This window comes from Octodon degus, unplaced genomic scaffold (assembly GCF_000260255.1).
Source record: "Octodon degus isolate 3935 unplaced genomic scaffold, OctDeg1.0 scaffold00084, whole genome shotgun sequence".
In the NCBI taxonomy this organism is placed as follows: domain Eukaryota; kingdom Metazoa; phylum Chordata; class Mammalia; order Rodentia; family Octodontidae; genus Octodon; species Octodon degus.
In genome coordinates, this window is record NW_004524660.1 from 11,128,041 (window position 1) to 11,143,797 (window position 15,757).

The window sequence follows — 15,757 nt, forward strand, 5'->3', positions numbered from 1 at the left end:
AATCAAAACATGCGCCTGATTTTGAAATATGAATTCATTTGAGAAAATTTTCTGTTTACAATATGAAAAGTTCAGATTATATGAAAAGTCAGCTTGTTTAAGGTGGAGGTACTTAAAATAAGTCTGTCTCCTGGCAAAGAACTAAAAACAAACACTACTTATGACAGCAATAAACAGAGGCAAAGAAAATGCAAATGGCTGTCCTTGAACTCGGTACTCAGACTTTGACTGACGAGAACTTCTTTCATTATCAGGCTCAGTCTGAACACATTTCCAAGTTGACTCTCCCGGCTCACATCTGTGGTCAACGCTGATTTGAAGACTGGGAAAGAGCAGGCAGCGGGAGAGAGGAGCGTGGTCAGGAAACCCAGGAGACGCCCCACAAGCCAAGCTGCAAGCCCAGGGTCAGCAACAGAGGCTAGGGCTCCTTGGCTTCACCAACCATTACCCTGCAGGAAAGCTGGCTGGCTGACCTTCCATCTCAATGTCCACGAAAATTTAACTTTGTTCTTTTTTAAAATATATTTGGTACAAGGTCTCAACACACAGCTTGGACTCCTAGTGATCCTCCTGTTTTCAGCCTCCCAAGTGCTGGGATTACAGGCATGCACTACGGCCTAGTCTCCATGGTGGGCTCAGCATGCCCCAGGGTGAGGCCGACACAGCATGTGGTGCTGGGGATCAAACCCTGTTCCCTAGCTTGCCTACACAGGCACTTAGTCCGCTGAGCTACCTTAGTTCAGTTCTGAAAAACGTTAACTATTTTCAACTAGATATTTGTGTGTGTGACGGGGATGGAGGTGGGGACCTGGAATCCAGCTCAGGACCTCAGACCTCCAGGCAAGCGTTGTGCCACTGAGCTAAATCCTCAGCCCCTTCAATTTTTAAATAGTATCAAATCAAATACAACATAACTGGGACTGATTTTGATTGCCAGTTATCCACCAGGAACCTACAAATTCTTAATGGGGTCCTCAAGAGGCCTGAAGACCAAGGAAGGGGCCAACCACCCTTCCACACTCCACTATCTATCACCTCTCCTGCTTCCACTTCCTGGCCTCTGAACCCATGGGCCCCTGAGTGAGGACCAAGGCCTCCCAAGATTTTGCAGGTAACTGGGGAGTACCTGTGCAATGCACCCTAACCTCTTCCCTTTTGCCTACACCACCCCCTGCCCATACTGCCCAGGCTCCTTCTGCAGAGTGGAAGTCTCAAATTAATGATCCAATGCCCTCCTGAGTAAGTATTAAGCTTAAACATTACTTAAAAATTCAAGAATAAAGATAAGCTCCAACCATCAGAAGATTCAAACCAACTCTTTACAAACTGTAACAGAAATCAGGCTTCCACACACTACTTCAGTATTGTTGGCCACCAAGGAGGCTAGATGAACATATCATTCTGTATCTGTTTATTTGGGTTATAGACATGTTTGGTTAAACAGTAACTTTTTAAAAATCAATCATATGGGACAGACAGTGGTCTGGCTAAGATCCACTCAAAGAGCCAAAAGAATATGGTTACAAATCTTCCTATCCAAGGTACACGCGGGTAGGCCAGGGTATAGCTTATGGACACAGCGCCTCCCTGGCAAGCACAAGGGCCTGAGTTCTATTCCTGGTACCAAAAATAAAACTAAAAATAAACATTAGTTAATATGGGCAATACTCTGAATAAAGATAATGGAATAAACAGCCAGAATTTTAGATTTAACTACGACAAACATTGAAGTTACACCTTTTGGCTGACCTAATATAACAAAAGCTTACTTCCATAATCTCCTGAAATTAGAATCTAGAAATTTTTCCACAGCAAGCATACAAATGCTGACATATATCAACAGCAGAACATTTTAGGTGACGTAAGTCAGTTTTTCTCATTAAACACACACAAAAGCTCTTCAGAGAAATTTAGGTAAGACAGGAGCTGCAGGTGCTTCCCAGGCCTGCGTCGCAGGGTGGAGAAGCGCCTAAGCCAGGACGAAGTAAAGGGACAGCCAAGCCACATCCGCCGTGACGCCGCCGAGCTGCCAAACAGCCCCAGTCGAGAGCTGAATCCTGAAGCCCATCAGCTGAGGCACTGTGTTATGTACCAAAGGAATCGCCAGTCCGCAACAACCCAGCAGCTTCTTTAGAACAGATACCTCCCACTGTACTTAAAACATAACTTGACTTGCAGGGTGAACTGTACAGCTTCCAAGAAATGTATCTGTGCCTCTGATTTAAATTTTTATGATTGTCATAAATATATTTTCCAGTCCAGACATTAAGAAATATTCATCCTTTTTACCACTGCGACAAACCCAATGGTAATACAGAAAGTGATGTAGAAAGTAATACAGAGAAATCATCCTTGAAGTTGCCAATTTAGAGAGTGATTCCTTCTCTTGACATGTTTTCTCAGACAACATAAACAATTTTGAAGCACAACTCAATACTCAAATACCTGCTGAGCCTTTAATTTATACAACAGCCTATAACCTAGTGTTGCATATAAAATAAAAAGCATCCTCTAATGTTGAGGACTCTGAAGACAAAAGAGAAATGTCAAAAGACAGCAATAAAAACAGCCACAGATATTCACAGCCCTGGCTGTGTAGGCTTTACTCAGATCCATTAAAGACAAAGTTGCACTAAATTTGATAAGCATCCTCGGTAAAACTGGCAAAGACTATTTTAAAAAAATAAGTACAATATAACTACACTGTCTTTTAGAAATTCATTTAAAATACAGTCTTTACCTTTCCCTAACTTCTTAAACAATGAACTACTATTGACGGTATAACAATGAACTACTATTGATAGACTGGTACTTTATGAGCTTAGAGCAAAGTAAACATTCAGATTATTTGCTTTAAATTAAGTGTCCATACCCTTTGGCTGTAATAATAATCAAATTCTGGATTATTAACTTCGTTCTGCTTTTGAGGGATACAGCATGGTGGGCGATTGTTTCACACTTGCCAACACCACCTGGGGAGGGAGGGAGGGAGGGAGACTGCTGCCAGGCCAAGGAGGGACTGCAGACACTGCTCCACATCCGGGCCAGTGACCATCTCGACGCAAGGCAGCGAGCAGCACGCTACTGATGCTGTCCCAGGAGACAGCAACATGGACGGTGTTGTCCAAACTTGCAATCAAACATGGAAAGTCTGAAAGTACTAGATATCTAGCGAGAAGTCAGACTCCTCACGAGGCTCTACCAAACAGTGCCAGGGTGGACAGAGGATAGCTTATGCGTGAGGGAGGACCAGTGAGTTCACAGGCCCCAGAGCGGGCCCGCAGTAGAACAACAGGAAGATGGCCAAGGGTGGCCTTTTGTCTAACGCCTGTGCTGGCAGAAATAGTTTCAGCAGAGCTGTGAAGGGACAGGCCAAGCCATAATTAGTTAGAGACTCCTCTCTCAAGAAGTTTAGGGATGAAAGAAAGGACAGACTGCAAATAATAATTAAAGAGGGATGAGAAAATATGAGAAATTGCTTAGAACACCTAACCACTGTGGTCTTCAATGAGCAATGGCTGCGACTTATTAGCAAATGTGGAGACACTGGGTCCCTTCACTCTAGCAGCTACTGTGGCCGGGATGGGACTGGTTCCTTATATTTGCGACCTCTAAGTAACACAGTCCATGGCTCTGGGGAAGGCTTGCCATAGCTCTTCAAGAGTCAGGCCTCTGTAGCAAGTGCATGTGTCCCTGCTGCAGTGTGTGTGTGGGTGGGGGGGAGGTCCAAACACCTGCGTCCCAAGGCTTGCTTCCGCTCCGTCCTGCAGCCCGAGTTGGTTGTTACGGTGGCCAAAGCCCCACCTCTGCAGGTCACAATTCATGAGCAAGGGAGGCAGACAAGTAGCACCAACCTTCAGTTCTACTTTGCTCTACAAATTCCACCAAAAGCAACACCCTGACTTATTTATTCACCCACTTGTTCATCAGTTCTTTCCCTCCAGGACACCCAAAGGCCACCCACTGTCACATACCACGCCAGCAGGCCGTTCACACAGAGAAGCAGGACCTGGTCCTGCTCACAGCACCACAGGGTCCACCAGAGGCAGGCATGTGACCACAGCACCACCAGTGCCACCTGAGTGGGCTTCCACGAGACAGAAGCCCTCCCATCTGAGGATATAGCAGTGGGGAGAGCGGCACTTGGGCAGGAGGACGGCCAAGGCTTATCTGCTGCCACAAGAGCACAAAGCTGCAGTGCGGTCTGGGCCTGGTGTGGGTGTGAGGAGGGACTGGGAAGGACAAGAGAGGACGAGCAGCCACCTTTGAGCCATGGAAGGAAGCTGGCATTCCCCTTCTCTGTTGGTCAGTGTGGAGCCTGTGATACTGAAAACAGGGAGTGGATAAAATCAGCCTTACTTTTATAACATGCACTCTGCTAATCATGCAAGTACAGAAGAGGCCCAAGAGCCCCCTCAGCATCCAGAGGCACAGCACTTTCTCCGGACAGCTCCCAGATGAGCTGCCCAAGCTGCGCTGTGAAGATGACATCACCTCGCATTCTCCACAGCAGCCAGCACTCCTCCCTCAGAAGTGGACCATCAAGTGAGGACAGCAATAATGGTAACTAACAGGAAGCAGGGGCTAGAGAGTCTCAGACGCTGTCCACATTCAGCCCACAGTGGACCAACGAGATCTTGTGTAGATAACTCACTTCAGAAATAGGAAACAAAGGCTCATAGCAAGAGTGAGTCATGGGAACTTCGGCAGCACAGGGCCCCTGGGGAGCAACGCTAGCATTTGGGACAGGACACAACAGCAGCAGGGTAGCTTGGCTGTGAGCTCCACTGTGGGGCTGGACAGGCCAGGGTGGGTCTTCTGGAAAACCCTTTGGGGACAAGTGAAATGTCACTAGAGATGTAACTTTGAGTGGGTGCTCTCTGAAATAAGGCTTAACCGTAGCACCATTAATGGTTGAGAGTCTGGTTTGATAAGGGCGTGAGCCAACAAAAGAAAAGGAAAACAAAAAGCTGAAGGCAGATTCTGTGTCAGAGTGTTATTTCAAGGTCTTCTCAGAAGGCATGGTGCAAGCAGGAGGTCTTAAAACTTAGGCTTCATGAACCTCAAGATAAATCACCTCTGCTCCCATGACAGTGCGCACACAGCGTGAGGGATGACAGTCTCTTACTACTAGTGGGTAGGGGTTTTGAAAAGAGTACTGTAAGCTTTTCTCCTGTACAGAAATCATCGCAAGACAAGTGCTGTGCCTCAATTCAGTTTTTAAAGTGACCACAGAATTTAGGTGTGATTAACCTATACCAGCTTATGAATGTAATCATTATATACTACAAACAAGTAGTAATAGAAATTTTTAAAACTTTAAAAACAAAATGATAGGTCAGGGACATAGCTCAGTGCTGTAAGTGCCTGCCTGACAAGTGCAAGGTCCAGAATTCGATCTCAGTAACAAAAGCAAACTACACAACATCCCATCACGCATACATACATGCACTACAGGTTATCTACCTAATCTTTCCCTTATAAGTGCATCTCTCTTTACCTCCTTTTTTATTTTGTTGTTGTTTTAAGGAGAGAGAGAATTCTTCTCCTTTAAAACAAAAATGCTTTCATAATTTGAAAAAATACTCTGGGAATTTTTAGCAAATTGCATTAAACTTACTAACTTTGGAAGGAGAATCAATTTTATGACATTCAGATGTCCTGTCCAGAAGCACAGTATACGTTTTTCCACTTGGTCAGATCCCAGCCAAGGGAAATCTGCAGTCTAATAAGGAAGCTAAAGGCTGCACACGAAGAGCTACAAGAAGTGAGAAAAATGTGAAGTACAACTAAAACCATGAAATGGGGTGGGCCACTGCTGGGGTGAGATCCGCTGTGTATGGGACCTGAATGCACAGAAGGAAGCAGGGAGAGCTCTAGGCGATGCAGGACTAGGCAGGCACTCAGCCAAGACACAGACAGGAAGAGAGGTGGGTCAGTAGCTGGGAGCCGACTGCTGCGTGCGCGAATGCAGAGGAACTGGAGGTGCAGCTGGAACACAACAGCTGGGCCACGGGGCCAGAGGAGTGCGTCCTCAGTTCAGCAGGGCTGTGGAGCAGAGGCCACGCCGGGGCTAAGAACAAGGAGAGCCGCCGGTTAAGATCCCTCAGCTGGGCATCAGGAGCGGCCTGGGAGAGAAGGCCAGCCTCAGGGGGACAGCGACCACAGGAGTCTGCCTGCAGCTGATGGGAGCCAGCCTGGCCACGAGAGGAGATAAAATACCGGCTACCCGCACTCCAGATGAGGACAGAAACGAGGAAGGAGCCGCTCTCAGCCTGAGCCGGTGGCAACACTATCTACCAGCAGTGACCAAGGCAGACCAGGCTGCGTGCCAAGTGATGGGCTTCTTTTCCGATGGGTTAAATTTAACACATTAGCTGGGGATTCAAATTCTAGGCTGGACAGCCCCTGGCCTGGACCCCAAACTGTAAGGCTGTGCTGGCCTCACCAAGAACAATGCTAAATGCTATTACTCCCCTGGGAAAGCCCAACAAATGAGCTGCTGAGGCACTCCACACTTCAAGGCTTCCTTTTCCTTCAGAAAAAGCTTGGTAGTTCCAGAACCCCCTCCAGCACTCAGGAAGTGTCTTTCATCAATGTCCTCCTTACGGCACAGGCCACCCTGGACATCTGTCACTGGCCAAGGAAAACAACATCCCCCAGCTCCCAAATAACTCCCTGGGGAAAGCAGTCACCCGCTCTGAGAACTAAGGACATCCAGTCAGATTTCAAAATAAAATGCAAGCCCGGTGTGGTTGGCCACACTTATAACCACAACACTCTGGAAACAGAGGCAGGAACACCACGGTAAGTTTGAGGTCAGCCTGCTCTGCAGATGGGGTTCGAGGCCAGCTTTAACTACGAAGTGAGACCTTGTCTCAAAAAAACAAACAAAAAATTCTTACAACAACAAAATACAGAGGTCCGGGGAGATGGCTCAGTGGAATAAGCGCTTCTCTGGCAAGCGTAAGGGACTGAGTTCAAATCCCTGGTTCTGCAAAAAAATAAAAAATAAAAAATAAAAAAATGACTGTATGATAAAATTCTAAAAAACAAAAACAAAATACAATGTATAGGGTAAAAAAAAGTCACAAATCTGCTTTATTTATTTATTTATTTATTTATTTTTGAGACAGGGTCTCTCTATGTAGCTCAGGCTAGCCTTGAACTTCCTATATAACCCAGGATGGCCTAACACTCATTCACAGCCTCTTCCTGTCTCAGCCTCTGAGTGCTGGGATTACAGGTGTGTGCCACCACACCCAGCTATTTTTGTTTAAATAGTTTTAATTTAATTTTTTTTTCTTTTTTTTCTTTAATTTATTCATTTGTGTGTGTGTATGTGTGTGTGTGTGTGGCCAGCTCAGCCCACCAGGGGGCGGGGCAGGCTGGCATGTCGTGCTGGGGGATTGAACCGTGGTCCCTGTGCTTTGCTAAGCTTGTTCCAAGTAGGTGCTTTAGACCACTGAGCCATCTCTCCAGCCCCACCTTTTTAATTTAAAATAAGAAATAAAAGTAACTGACAATTTCACTACCAAACTATACTTTGAGATTATTTTTCTTATAAAAGAAAGGTGCAAAGTGCCAATAAACCTTTGCTAAGTGAACAGATATAGATATGGCATTTTTCCAAATTAAAATTTTGATGACTTCTGGTTCAAAGGCAATAATAAAGTTACAAGGACGAAAGTAACAACTAAAAAAAAAAAAAAAATCACAAATTATTTTATTTAATAACCATTCAATTTGTAACTCCAGAATATTTGATGAAAACAAATTACTTATTATTAACATGAAATTATACTTTCCAAATACATTAAATGTACCAACCTCATAATGTTCATATTCATCCACATCAAATGTCTCAAAGTCAAAAAATCCATGTTGTAATCCCTAAAAGCAGAATTTCCATGAGATTTTTCACACTAAATTAGTAAAACTTATTCTTTAGTTTTCAAATTGCTTCTTACAAAATGGTGCTCAATGACTAGACACAAGAGCTTAAAACATTTGATTTTGAACACAACTCCAGAAATCATTTTATAACTCTGAACAGTTTGCTTCCATACTGCACTGGCAACAGAGCTGAACAATTTGAATACTATGAAAATATGTCCCACAAAAGACGCGCTTGAGTATTCATCTCAGTTAGTTCTGTACATAAACATAACAGGCTGAAACAAACTGGGAAACGTAGGAGCTAAAACCTACTGGGAACTATGCCTATCACCAGACACATCACTGTGAGTAAGTTCTCAGAAGAAAGATCTGTTAGTAACAGAAAATCTTGTTTGCCTTTTTCATAATATTTAGCAAAAAGGAGCATTTTTACTAAATAAGCCCTAATTTTAATTTGTTCATAGAGCTTAAAGTGTGTTTCAGGTGCTAACTATATTCATCCGCTCTTATAATTCAGAAGAACTGATATTTTTAACAACACAAAACTTCACTCATTTTTGTAACTAATGACTTAGAACTTTTAAAAATTATGGGGCTTGTTCAGACCTAATATTTTTAGGAAGACAAAGAATCTTTTACTTGCTAAGCTGTGAAGCTACACAGATGACAACGGAACATAAAAACCACAGGCACCTTTAAAAGTTAACATGATCAAGTCATTAAAAATAGAAAAAGAAAGCAGGAAGCCAAGCTCCAGCAGACCCAGCTTTAAAAGCACTTTTGAGACTAGGGATCCTTTGACCAGGTAAAAGATGGATCACGTGCATCAGAAACACTTAGGGTAACAGAGGCAGATTTCTAAGCCCCTCCTCAGAACAAAGAAACCTGATTCTCTGCCCATGAGGCTCAGCATCAGCTTGCTTTCCTCCTTAAATTAAGTTTATTGGTAGTTTTGGTATTCCTGATGCCCACAGCTGTCACAGGGATCTGGCCCTACATGTAGTATGCTACCTTCACTCTTTTCTCCTGTCCCCTCCCTCCGTTCAATCCTTCTTCCCCTTACTTACAAAAGCTGTGTTTGCATTTCTCCCTTCCCTCTCTTCTCCCGCTCCCTTCCTTTCCTCCCCCTACTTCCAGAGGACCTGTTCCCTAACACGCTCTCCCGATGGGTCTTCTGCATGCTAACCTCTGACAACAGTGGTTTAGACGACTCCTAGAGAAGGTGAGCAAGTGCCTTTCATTATTCTGCCTTTCTAAGAGTCCATTCAGTTTAGCCATAAGCACTATTCCAATGAAACCAGTGGAAAAAATTTACTCTAAATGATACTTATCTTCTTCCCTCTTTATTTTTAACCTGTGTATAAATGTCTCTGTGTGTTCACATAACACATGAGTTCTGGTTACAACAATAATAATACAGGAAAATACCTTCCTTAAAAAGGCAAAAATAACGCTACGCTGTGTATACACTCTCAGAAGGGTACTCACTGTCACAAAAATAGCCCAGGTGGTGGTGTCCTCCCTAAGGGGTACATTTGGCCAGTGTATCTCAGCTGTGTAAAGGCATGCTGAACAATCTACTAGATCCTTTAAAATATCATTTAAATTTGGGCAAACCCAACATCTGATGAAGCAGGAAGTTTAGAGAAGCCTGTATTTGTGAACAGTCCGCCTTTCCCGTACAACAGGAAGGATGCCATAAATTTCTATTTTGAGACACCAGTTACCATAACCATGGGCAGGGACACTCTGGTGGGAGCTCTTCCTGAAGTTCCTAAGTGCTACAAAAGAAACAGCCTGCACCAGATAGAAGGAAAGGCAAAATAATAGTGACAAAGAAGCGGACCACATTCTTCCCTCAGGCATTTCTTTCTCAGTGCTATAATTAAGGGTATGTGTTGAATAATGTCTCCATAAAACCACTTAACTCGTATCACTGCAAGGGCATTTTGGCAATACCGTTTGGGGTAGTGGATCTCCACAGCTTACTTTTAAAAGAAAAATATTTGGGAACTATCTTAAAGCATTAGAGGGTTTAAACCATTGGTAAAATGACGTATCGGGGCTGAGGATCTAGCTCACGGGCAGTGTCTGCCTCATGCTGGGCAAGGCCCTGCACTCAATGCCTACCACTGCACAGTGAAATAAAGTGAAACATCAAAATCAAAACAAACTTAGATAAACCAGGCAGCGTATTTATCATACTGGCTTTCTCAACTAGAAAAACAGTGCAACCTGCTTTAAGCAAGCTAGAATCTCTCCTGACGCCGTGTCGTCCAGTTGGCTATGTAAACACACATATCTGACTGATGAAAACACCATAGATTCAGAAGGCATCGTGCCCTTTGGCCCCGCATTAGAATTCACTGCGTAGCCTGCAGGACTTCCCAGCTGCTCCAAAAGACTTGGAGAGTTTAACTTCTCAATTCCCACAACTAACTAACTTCATACTGAGCCAAGTCCTTGAGAGGGAGTGCCCCCCACCGGGCCTTGGGCCCACCCTGGCGTTCACGACTAGGCAGCCAGGGCAGGGCCAGCAGCAGCAGCACAGGGCTTCCATCCTCCCCCGGGATGAGAACACACTACAGGAGTGAACGAGCAATGTGACAGGCACAGCAGTACAGGGCAGCGACAGACTTGCCCACAGCATGGGAGTTTAAATGAGAGCGGGAGACCTCGTCACGTCTCCCCGTCCACTCTACTTGCTGTACAGTCTCCCTTGCCTGGAATCCAAGAGGACCGACCAGACGTTCAAGCCTTCTACAGCAAACAGTGTGGTATTTTCACATAACCTACCTGAACCCTCTTGTACATTTTGCACCATCTCTAGATTATTTACAATACTTCAGACGATGAAATGCCACACAGTAAGTTGATATACTGTATTATGTAGACTCAGTCTTGAAGCAGGGAGAGGGATTTTGGTAGTGCTTTCACTCTGAGGTTGGTTAGGTCACCAATGAGGAGCCCTCAGACACAAGGCACCAACTCTATTGCTCAAACTGATCATCATTCAGAAAGCGAAGAGTCTTCAGCTTACAGCTCTACTCCTCTCGCCAAGGACAGAGAAGGGTGTTCAGATTATTCCTTTGTGATATTTTAAACCACTACCAACCCACAGCAAGAAAGACTGTCATTACCTTTCTGATTCCTTGTAAGCAGTCGAGGACAGTGAGATTGTAAGTGCAATTTCCGAACGAAGCATCCCTGTAAACATAAATAGACGTAACGTTAAACCTGCGCTCAGAAACTCCACATACTGCAATGCCAGGCCGAGAGCCTTGGCTGCTCGGGTGCAGGCTGTCCTGGGGGAGCACACGGCGCACCAGCACCTGGAGACCATGCCCGCAGCGCCACTGAAGCACTCCTGAAACTGCCTAGCACAACCAGGCAGAATTAGTAAGAACAAGTAAACAAACAAGCAAGCAGGTTCAACACCAAGCAAGTTCTGGAGGGTCGGGCTCCCTCTGCTGCACCCTGAGCGCCAGCCTGAGCAGGCTACCCTACCTCTGAGTCTTGCTTTCCTCATCCATGAAATGCAGTCAATGACGGAGGCTACCACTCACCGAAATGCAGTCAGATCACCTAAAGCATGTGCCTGGCAGTAAGAAAGCCTTAGATACTCTAACCACTCGCGCTAACAGTGGACTGGACTGCTTTAGCAAGTCAAACATTCATCATCCCAAGAGGCATCCCCGCAGGTGAATGACCCCCCACCGGAAACGCGGGAAAAGTAAGCACCGACAGGTAAGGGGACAGTGTAGGGAGCTCAGCAAAACCTGGCAATGTTTTCACAGATGAGATACCATCCCGCCCCTACCAAAATGAAACAAAACGCCGGGAAAATGCAGTCATAGTCCCCAGCAATCTCCTCAGCCTCACTGGGCCCAGGGAAGGCTCCTAATGCAACTGGAGCTGCTCTACCACGGGGAGTGGGAACCCGTGCGTGGCAATCTGAGGGGTGCCTACTTCACTCGAGTTTTTGGAGCAACTTAGCAGATCTTCCCCAGGCGACATAAAACTGAGCATCAAGCTCAGGTCAGCAAGCAAGAGCCGGCCCTGGAGCTTCAAGGCTAGCAGCGTTCCAAGCGTTCAAGGCAGGAAACTGGACCTCCAGTCTCCCCGGCCACATGCCCAGCCGCCCCTGCTGACCCAAGGGGCTGCACAGCAGGCACCCACCCTGACAACACCCAGAGCCCCACACGTCAGCACTGGGGCCGCACCGGGGAGACTGCCACAGGCTCTGCAGGGAGAAGCAGCCTGGAGGGCTTCCGCACACGGCTAAGAGAAGACGATGAGTCCGTCACCAGCCACCCAGGGTGCCCCCGCGGCCACTAAGCCACAAACTAGAGAGCAGCTCAGCCTCACTGCGGGGCAGCACGCTGGCAGCCCAAGGGGCAGGGAGCAAAGCGCTGCACAGCCAGCCTGAAGCTCCACAGGAAAACGCAGCTGAATGTAACATTATTAGCACACAATGCAGAACTTAGAACAGCAAAACGTATTTTTAGTTAATAGCTCAGTAAATAGATTTAGTTAACAGATTTAGTGACAGGTCTGATAACTACTATGCCTTCTCAGAGGGAATGAGAATATCATTTTAAGATATCGCAGCAGTACTATGACATAAAATGTCTGTGCTTTCTGGCAGAGCTGCACTTACAGCGCTAATTCTACTATATTTAACGCTCAGCACATATAATTGAATGCAATCTTGCAAACTATGAAGTTAGTGAAAATAAAGATACAATCTTGCACTTAAATTTGCTAACTCTAATTCTCTTCACAGGTCTGGTTAAAAACTCTGCCTCAATTTTATTTTTTAAATTTTTATTTATGTATTTGGTACAGGGTCTCACTACACAGCTCAGACTTGTAGTGATCCTCCTATTTCAGCCTCCCCAGCAGTGGGATTACAGGGTGCACCCCCATCCCCAGAGGCAGGGCCAGTGTGGCCTATGGTGCCCAGGATCAACCCTGGTCCCTGCGCTTGCCTAAGCCGGCATTTAGTCCACTGAGCTATCTCACTGGCCCTTCTCTGCTTTAATTTTAAAAATAAAATAAAACTTAAAGAGCAAAATAAAGACTTATGAAACGGGAGGCGCTCCTCATTCCCACTGGTGTTATCTCCTTGCCCCTTGGCTCAGCCGAATACTCTTACAAACAGGAGGGGGCGCCCTAGAAGGCGCAGCACAGTGAGGCCATGCAACAGCCCCTGGCCTGTCACAGCCACAGCTGCGCCCGGGACTGAAAGGCGTGCTGGTGCCTGGCAGTCAAATCTTCAGCCTTGCAAGCCTGGCCAGGAAGGTCACGGCCATCAGAACTAGAATAAGAGCAGGCCGGTGGGCAGCCAAAAGCGAAGCTCCCAAGATGAATGACAGTAAGGGATGCAGTAAAACTCAAGCTATAGCCTCTGGACCAGGAAAGGAGGTGACAATTCTTCTAGGCACAGTCCACACTGAACCCTCACGCTCCAAAATCTGCCCCTACAGAGGGCGAGATGGCAGCGGCTGGCTCCTAGCATGCAGCTCTCAGACACAGCAGAGTAAGCACAGTGCCCCAGGCAGGCTCCGGGAGCAAAAAGGAAAGGAAAGGCGATGGTCAGAGCCGTGAATTGTTTTTAAAGTCCTCCTCCCCGGTGGATAGGGAGAAGGGGCCGGGGAGATGGCTCAGTGGAATAAGCGCTCGCCTGGCAAGCACAAGGGCCTGAGTTCAATCCCCGGTTCTAAAAAAACAAAACAACAACAACAACAAAAAAAAAAACCCAGTGGATATGGAGAATAAGAGAGGGAAGAATAAAAGAGGGTTGAGAGAGATAAAAGAAAGGAAGGAGAAAGGGAGAGGGAAGGAAGCAGGGAGGGAGGCAATGAGGGGGGCACCGAGGGGGGATACTGCAGAATTTTGAAAACTGGAAATCAGATAAATGAGCGGTAAGTAGACAGAAGAAACCGAATACTAAGCAGATTATAGGAAAATCAAACAATTACCATAATGAAGATCAGATAACTGCCACGAGGCTGGAAAGGGGGCAGAACTAGAACCTTCTGGAAGTGAGAGTAAGAAATGTCATTTCAGTAACACTTAAAGCTCCATTTAAGAAAGTAGGAGTTTTTAGCTCTACAAAACCAACATTAATTGTCCCTGTCTAAATCAATCCTTCTGTTGCTTTTCCTCAGCCCCACTTTGAAAACAGAATTAGCTGGCCCTGCGGCATCAAGGTACCTGTCCCCCACACAGCATGCAGACTAGAGTTGGGAGATCCCGAATGAGGAATTGTTTTCATCTTCATTATAAAATGAAATTGATTGGACAGTTAGGAAAACACCAGGCTCTACTAATCAAAAGTCCTTTCCTATTCTGAAGGCACTAGCACTATCAGCATGATCAATTCTCTCTTTCCATCTCTCTCCCAGAGCCCTGCCCACAGAATGTAAATGTTTGCAGGTCTATCGGCTTCTGAAAAAATGACTTCCTCTAAGCTTCTTCGCTTCCACACTTTCCTCCAGCTGTTGCCCTTTCCGCCTTGTCACCCCTCCTCGCGTCACCCCTCCTGTCACCCATCCTCTTGTCACCCCTCCTCTCGTCACCCCTCCTCTCATCACCCCTCCTCTCGTCACCCATCCTCTTGTCACCCCTCCTCTTGTCACCCTCTCTGCCTCTTGTCACCCTCTCCACCTCTTGTTACCCTCTCCGCCTCGTCACCCCTCCTGTCACCCCTCCTCTCATCATCCATCCTCTTGTCACCCATCTTCTCATCACCCCTCCTCTTGTCACCCTCTCTGCCTCCTGTCACCCCTCCTCTTGTCACCCTCTCTGCCTCTTGTCACCCATCCTGTCACCCTCTGCCTCTTTTCACCCTCTCTGCCTCGTCACCCCTCCTCTTGTCACCCCTCCTCTTGTCACCCTCTCTGCCTCTTGTCACCCATCCTGTCACCCTCTGCCTCTTGTCACCCTCTCTGCCTTTTGTCCCTCCTCCTTTTGTCCCCCCTCCTGCCACCCCTCCTATCATTCTCTCCACTTCTTGTCACCCCTCCTCTTGTCACCATCTCCACAAACCATCTAAGAAGAATCACTCATGCCCTCTCTAAGGTGTACCATGGCTTCAGTTTACTTGAAGTTGTGCAACCCCATCACCTTTAAGTCCAAAACACTTTTTCCCCCAAAAAAGAAACTCTGTTCATTTGTAGTCCTCTGCTGTCCTGCTCTCTAGGCTTGTCAGCCAATAATCTGTCTCGTCTCTGGATCCACCTGTCCAAGAGCCTGGACAGACATCTTCCCTACCACATCAGCGATGTGACTCCCTGCCTGCACTCTCTCTCCTCTGGGCCCCTGATATGCTTTCTCCCTCTCTAAAATTACTTCCTGCTCTCCTCTGCAAAGTTATCTTTTACCTTCTAAACTCAAAAAATGAGACCTCCGCAAGGTACGATTCCAGGCCCAAATTCTTCCCACTGTATCTCTCTTCCTGGATCAGAGCCATTCAGACTCCACAGTGTCGGTCTATCAGCATCACCTCAGTAGTTCCTCAGCCCCAGATTACTGTGCCCACAGAAAGTTGCTGGCTCAACGGATCTAAGGCAGGGCCTGGGAATCAGCATTTCTGTCAAGCTGTAGCTAGTAGGAGGGAAACTTTTAGAGAACCACTGTCCTGGCCACTGTCACCATGTAAATCTTCCAATGACCCAAATGCATCTCTCTAACACAAACTCCTTAGAACCACAAATCAGTAGAGTCAACCACCTACACAACTTTTCCTTTCAGCTGTCTCAAAGTCACTGTGTAAGAAAAACCTCTTGAATCTTCTCCCTGTCCCTAAACACCACCGCCACCCACCAAAGAGCCAGAATTGATTATCTGCCCC

General features: G+C 46.3%; 1 protein-coding gene across 5 annotated transcripts in view; it reads right to left on the reverse strand.

Moving 5' to 3' along the window:
* Cdc14a (cell division cycle 14A) overlaps positions 1-15,757 on the reverse strand; it is a 157,239-nt gene that overhangs the window by 73,992 nt on the left and 67,490 nt on the right. For all 5 annotated transcript variants that reach the window (XM_023721682.1, XM_023721681.1, XM_023721680.1 and 2 more), the window contains one exon: positions 11,040-11,106. In XM_023721682.1, the coding sequence (XP_023577450.1) occupies positions 11,040-11,106 (67 nt within the window). The remainder of the gene's footprint in view (positions 1-11,039; positions 11,107-15,757) is intronic.